General features: G+C 37.7%; 1 protein-coding gene across 1 annotated transcript in view; it reads right to left on the reverse strand.

Annotated features, from left to right (window-relative positions):
• Positions 1-230: 230 nt before the first annotated feature.
• mbd2 (methyl-CpG binding domain protein 2) overlaps positions 231-6,456 on the reverse strand; it is a 31,308-nt gene continuing 25,082 nt past the window's right edge. Inside the window, exons 6-7 of the mRNA XM_059549328.1 lie at positions 4,718-4,842; positions 231-646 (exon numbers count right to left, since the gene is read on the reverse strand). Of these exons, the coding sequence (XP_059405311.1) occupies positions 4,728-4,842 (115 nt within the window). The 3' untranslated portion in view covers positions 231-646; positions 4,718-4,727. The remainder of the gene's footprint in view (positions 647-4,717; positions 4,843-6,456) is intronic.

The raw sequence follows: 6,456 nt of genomic DNA on the forward strand, positions 1-6,456 counted from the left end.
GAGCTTTCAGTGAGATTTTGTTCAGGCGCAGTACCAAACCCTTCCACTAGTTTTTGTATATATAATTTTTTTATATAAAATATAACATGTATAATTAATTATTATATTTATTTATATAATAACTACAACAACAATTAATTATACATGTTATAAATTGTATATTGGACACAAAACATTCTATTTTAAAGAATGAAAGATGAAAGTCTGTTGAAGTAAAACACAAGATCATATTTGTGAATATAATCTTTTATTTACTCTAGAATGATGCAAGAAATGTACACATTTTTATCTCAAGGTATAAAAATTTTTTCTTAAATAAGCATTTTTCATTCATACGTTTGCAGGCGTATTAATCATTTGTTACAAACCCTGAAGAGAGCAATGACACCAAACGAAAGTAAAAAGAGTTTGCGATACAAACCCAGCGACGGTGACCTGATTTGACGTGATGAAGTATTGCTCTGAGTTAAAGCATTGTTCTCAATTATATATAGATATGTACATCAAAATATATGCTCTAGTTGAAAAAGGCCTTGGTAGAAGCTATTGATAATGGGTTATTGGATGTGTGCTGCTGACGCAGACTGATGACATCATATCCAGGCGTCCACCGAGGGCGGAGCTGGACTCCAGTGCACTGACAAACCTGCAAAATAAAGCACAACATCAGGCTTTCAGAAAATGTAAAACTGCTGAACGTGTTCTGTGAGGGTTGGGTTTAGGACTAGGGGAAGAAAACACCGTTTGTACAGTATAAAAACCCTTGCACCGATGGAGAGTCTCCATAAAACATAGAAGTGTGTGTGTGCATGTGAGAGTGTGTGCGTGTGTGCGTGTGTGTGTGTGTGTGTGTGTGTGTGAGAATGTGTGCATGTGTGCATGTGAGTGTGTGTGTGCATGTGTGTGTGAGAGTGTGTGCATGTGACTGTGTGTGCATGTGAGTGTGTGTGCATGTGTGCATGTGAATGTGTGCGCATGTGAGTGTGTGTGCGTGTGTGCATGTGAATGTGTGCGTGTGAGTGTGTGTGCATGTGAGTGTGTGTGCGTGTGTGCATGTGAATGTGTGTGCATGTGAGTGTGTGTGCGTGTGCGTGTGTGTGCGCATGTGAATGTGTGTGCGTGTGAGTGTGTGTGCATGTGTGCATGTGAATGTGTGCGTGTGAGTGTGTGTGCATGTGAGTGTGTGTGCATGTGTGCATGTGAATGTGTGCGTGTGAGTGTGTGTGCATGTGAGTGTGTGTGCGTGTGTGCATGTGAATGTGTGCGTGTGAGTGTGTGTGCATGTGAGTGTGTGTGCGTGTGTGCATGTGAATGTGTGTGCATGTGAGTGTGTGTGCGTGTGCGTGTGTGTGCGTGTGCGAGTGCATGTGAGTGTGTGTGCATGTGAGTGTGTGTGCGTGTGTGTGCATGTGAGTGTGTGTGCATGTGAGTGTGTGTGCGCATGTGAGTGTTTGTGCGTGTGTGTGCATGTGAGTGTGTGTGCGTGTGCGTGTGTGTGCGTGTGCATGAGTGCATGTGAGTGTGTGTGCATGTGAGTGTGTGTGCATGTGAGTGTGTGTGCGTGTGTGTGTGTGTGTGCATGAGTGCATGTGTGTGTGTGTGCATGTGAGTGTGTGTGCGTGTGTGTGCATGTGAGTGTGTGTGCGCATGTGAGTGTTTGTGCGTGTGTGTGAATTTGAGTGTGTGTGCGTGTGTGTGAGGTCAGAAGATGAAGTGTTACAGCAGAGGAAGAGTCTTTCACTACAGCGGATGTTAAAAAGCCCTCAGAGATCCACACAGATCAATAACGGCTGCACAGGAAACCCCCTCGACATGAACGAGTGAAACAGACGGAGCGAGAGACCAACGGAAATATACAAAACAATAGTCAGGGTCAACAGAAGCGGAACAGTGTTTCTAAAAGCTCCATCGACAGCATTTTCTGAGTAATCGACATCATGATTTCACTCACGCCTGACTGAAAACAAACATATCCTCTGCAGTGAATGGGTGCCGTCAGAATGAGAGTCTGATAAAAACATCACAATAATCCACAGCACTCCAGTCCATCAGTGAACATCTGGAGAAGACAAAAGATGAAACACATCCAGCATTAAGATGATTTTAACTCAAACACATAGAGTCTATAATCCATAATAACACTTCCTCCAGTGAAAAAGTGTTCTGGTCTGAATCAGGAGAGAAATCTGCACAGATCAAGCAGCGTTTAAACAGCTCTAAACTAATCTGTGAGAGACAACAGCAGATGCACTTTTTCACTGGAGGAAGTGTTATTATGGATTATAGACTCTATGTGTTTGAGTTAAAATCATCTTAATGCTGGATGTGTTTCATCTTTTTAAAGTTGTTATGTGCGTCCATCACAGGAATAAAGAGAGAGCTGTACAATCAATCCAGGAGCGGAGCGGGTGATTTGCATCTTCATTAGCAGAAGCTTTTCACACTTAACACAATTAACACAAAATGCCCCACAATTTAAGAGTTTGCCTGAAAGCACAAGCATTAATTAAACATTAAACACATGCTATTACGCAGAGGCTCGTTGTGTTTGGTCGATGCGACTGGATCCACAGACTTCTGCAGACCTTTCACCAGCTAAACTGCAAGTTTAAATACACAAGACATGTTTTATTCCATATTTACATGTGTATTGAAATTGGTTTATGTTCTCATATATCAATAAACATTAAGTGGAGTCCCATCAGTATTGGTTTTTGCTCATATTTGATAATGTGTTTAATGAAGATTAAGTTTTAGTTTACTATAATAACACCGTTTTTAATGTCGTTATATACATTTTTTTGGGTTAAAACATCCAGTTAAATTAAATGAAAATGAGAAATTAGCTGAAATGTTTTTTTTTTAAATGTACTTTAATTTCAGTTAACAATTATATTTCATTTAACACATTTTCTATGATTTATTTTTAGTTAATTCAATAACCTGCAACACTCAAGTCTGTAAAAAGTGTTGCATGCCTTTTTCTAATAGCACTGAAAAAACAGAGAAATTCATGAGAAAAGCTTCATACAAGCACACAACATAGCAAACCTACAGACAAAAGCGAGTGAATGTGTGAATAAAAGGAAACCTGCTCTGGATTCTGAGGACAGACTCATTTATCTTACAAACACACCAGTGGAATTAATGCTAACGCTACTGGTTTGCGTGCATGCACTAATTTGTATTTAAATTGTGTTTTGTGTCAGATAAACACATTCATTCCCATCCAGAGATAAACATCAGCAAACATGCAAACAAACGCTTAACAGACCTTCATGTGTGTGATCAAATCAGCTGCAGAAATCATGATGACATCACCATCATCAGCTCATTAACACATGATGTTACTCGTTTTCACACACAGCAAAAATGGTTGGCATTTAACAATAAAACTGAGCTTATATTGTGTTCTGGATCAATCAGATGCTGGAAATACTTGAAATTGTGAGACTATTTCTCATTAAAGTCAGAAACTCTCTGAGTGTATTTACATTTATATTTAGTCATTTATCAGATGCTTTTATCAAAAGCTAATTACAAATGATGACAACAGAACCAATCAACAATTGTTTACTCTAAAATCTACATTTTAGAGAAAATAAAGCAAAAATATTTTACATTTTGTTTATAATATTCACATTCATAAAAATAGTTTTGGTAAAGTGTTAGAAGTACTAATACCAACCAATTTTTTTTTACAAATTTAAAATAATACAAATTGAACATTTTTTTATTTTAAATGTAAAATAAAACATTTAATAAACCATTAATAAAATTTACATTTCATGAAAAACAAAAGCATTCAAATACAGTTTCTTTAATGTTCTCATATTTCCTTTTTTTTCTAAATGTGTGACAAGTATTCATGTTAAAAAAATTAAAAAACAATGTAAAAAAAAAATCTAGATTTTAAATGTAAAAATAAAACTAAAACTAAATATTTTAATATAATATTCACATTTCAGAAAAATGGGTTTAACAAATCATTAAATATGTTTTTTTTAATGTGTGAGAAAAAATGTTGCAAAAGTTGTCAAATATGGTTTTCATAGTGTGATTTTTGGTGAATTGTACTGAATTGATCCAGAACATCATGATCGTATTTGAACATGATATAAGTGTTAAGTTTTAACAGCATGCGCTCCAAACACACTCCAAATGACACATACGTCTAATGCATGTTTACATTAGAAAGTGCACCATCAAAAGAGCATTCTGACTGAACATCAGGTAGAAACAGCACATGATGTGCATTAGAGCTTTCATCACAGCGGATGTTTCTGACACGTTACTGCTCAGAGACAGAAAGCTGATTATTCAGGAAAGCGTGTCTCTGATTCTGCTTCGGCTAACGTGTGACTGGAGGAGCAGATCTCACTGACGGATATTAACTATTTATTTCCTTAAAAAAAAAAGAGAGTCAGAGGAAGATGATGATGATGAAGAAGAGTCTGAAGTGATGAGACTTATATTTAGAATATTTGATGATGAATAGACAGAGAGAGAGAGAGAGAGAAAGGAATAAAGAACATCAGTGTCTCATCAATGGATGCTCTGCAGTGAATGGGTGCCATCAGAATTTTTGTCTTCTCCAGATGTTCACTGATGGACTGGAGTGCTGTGGATTATTGTGATGTTTTTATCAGCTGTTTGGACTCTCATTCTGACGGCACCCATTCATAACTGATTAAGTGCAGTAATGAAGTCTCCTCACCTGTCTGTCTTTACGCCGCTCTGCCCTGCGTGTCTCGTCTGGACTCAGCGGCTCGCGCCAAACCGTCGGCCATCAGAGCTTCCTCCAGACTGCGGCGCGCCTGATGCACCTTCAGCTCCTGCTCCCTGAGGAGGAAGAGGAGGAGAGCGGGATGAAGGCTCTGACCCGGCCTGTCAATCAAACCCACAACTACAGCGTCCTTCTCTTCTCTTCTGATGTTCGTGAGGGGAACTCCTTCTCAACTTACACAAACGAGATAAACAGATGTCTGAGCATCTAATCAAACACTGGTGCGGTTCAGGTTCACAGATCACCGGCAAAAAGCTTCAGAAATAAGCACTAAAGACTAAATAAGGACTCATTAACATACTGACACATTAACAGCTACTGGTCATTCATACAGAGCTCAGTCAATCATCACTTATACTGCTGCAAACCTGCACCGAAAACTAACTAAACAATACATATTGAGAAGTGTCACAGTGTTTTTCTTTTTATTATTATTATTTAATGAAATTCAATTTTAGTATTAAGTTTTTTACTTAGATTTTGAAATGCATTTTTATATTTTCAGTTTTTTTTTCAATCCTGTCATTTTTATTTAGGTTTAAATTATTGTAGATTTAATTTATTTTCAGTGAGTCGTTTTAGTGACTGAATTTAGTAATTGAGTTCACCAGGCAAAATGTATTTTGATTTTATCATCTTTGTCTGAGATACAACTATTTGAAAATCTGGAATCTGAGGGAGCGAAAAAATCTAAATATTGAGAAAATCATCTTTAAAGTTGTTCAGATGAAGTTCTTAGCAATGCATATTACTAATCAAACATTAAGTTTGGATATATTTACAGTAGGAAGTTTACAAAATATCTTCATGAACATGATCTTAATATCCTAATGATTTCTGGCATAATTATTTTTTATTTTTTTTGATAATTTAGGCCCATACAGTGTATTGTTGTCTATTGCCTCAAATACACCTGAGCTACTGATGACTGCTTCTGTGCTGCAGGGACACTGATGTCCTTGAAAACATCTTTTGTGTTCCACTGAAGAAAGAAAGTGACATGAATGATCATTTTTGGCTGAATGATCTCTTTAATGGGAAAGGTCAGAGAAGAAGAAAATGATGATGAAAAATTAAATCATGACTGTTTGGGTTCAAGACGTCTTGACTTATGTTTCTAAATGTCATTGAGGGAAGATCCTGTAGAATCCTGAGCATGCTGCTGTCATCAGATGCTCATAAAGAAGAACACACACACACACACACTCACGGAGGCCTTTGTCACGGCTCTTACGAGACGGAGGAGGGAGCGTGTCCTGAATGATAATGATGTGCATGAAGTGGTTGACAGTCCAGTGTTTCCATCAGTGCACACAACACAAGCTCTGCATATGAACACACACTAATGCACGCCACGCCATCACTGATTCATGCTCATATAACCTCTCAGTCGCTTCCTTCTTAGAAATGAAGAACACAGAGGCTGAAATCTCTCTGGCCCTCACAGACAACACACAGCTCTACTGCATGAGTCTAAACACACACACACACACACTCACACACGTGCTGCATGCGTGTGCATCTACTGCCATCTTGTGTTTTGGACTGGAAACCTGCCGTAAGATGTTGACGTGGAACGAGAAATTTTTACATTTACCTCTACCAGCCATATTTCCAGCCATAAAATTAAACAAAATAATAAAAATTAAATGTTAAAATAATTAAATACA

Source organism: Carassius carassius, chromosome 5 (assembly GCF_963082965.1).
Source record: "Carassius carassius chromosome 5, fCarCar2.1, whole genome shotgun sequence".
Taxonomy (NCBI): Eukaryota; Metazoa; Chordata; class Actinopteri; order Cypriniformes; family Cyprinidae; genus Carassius; species Carassius carassius.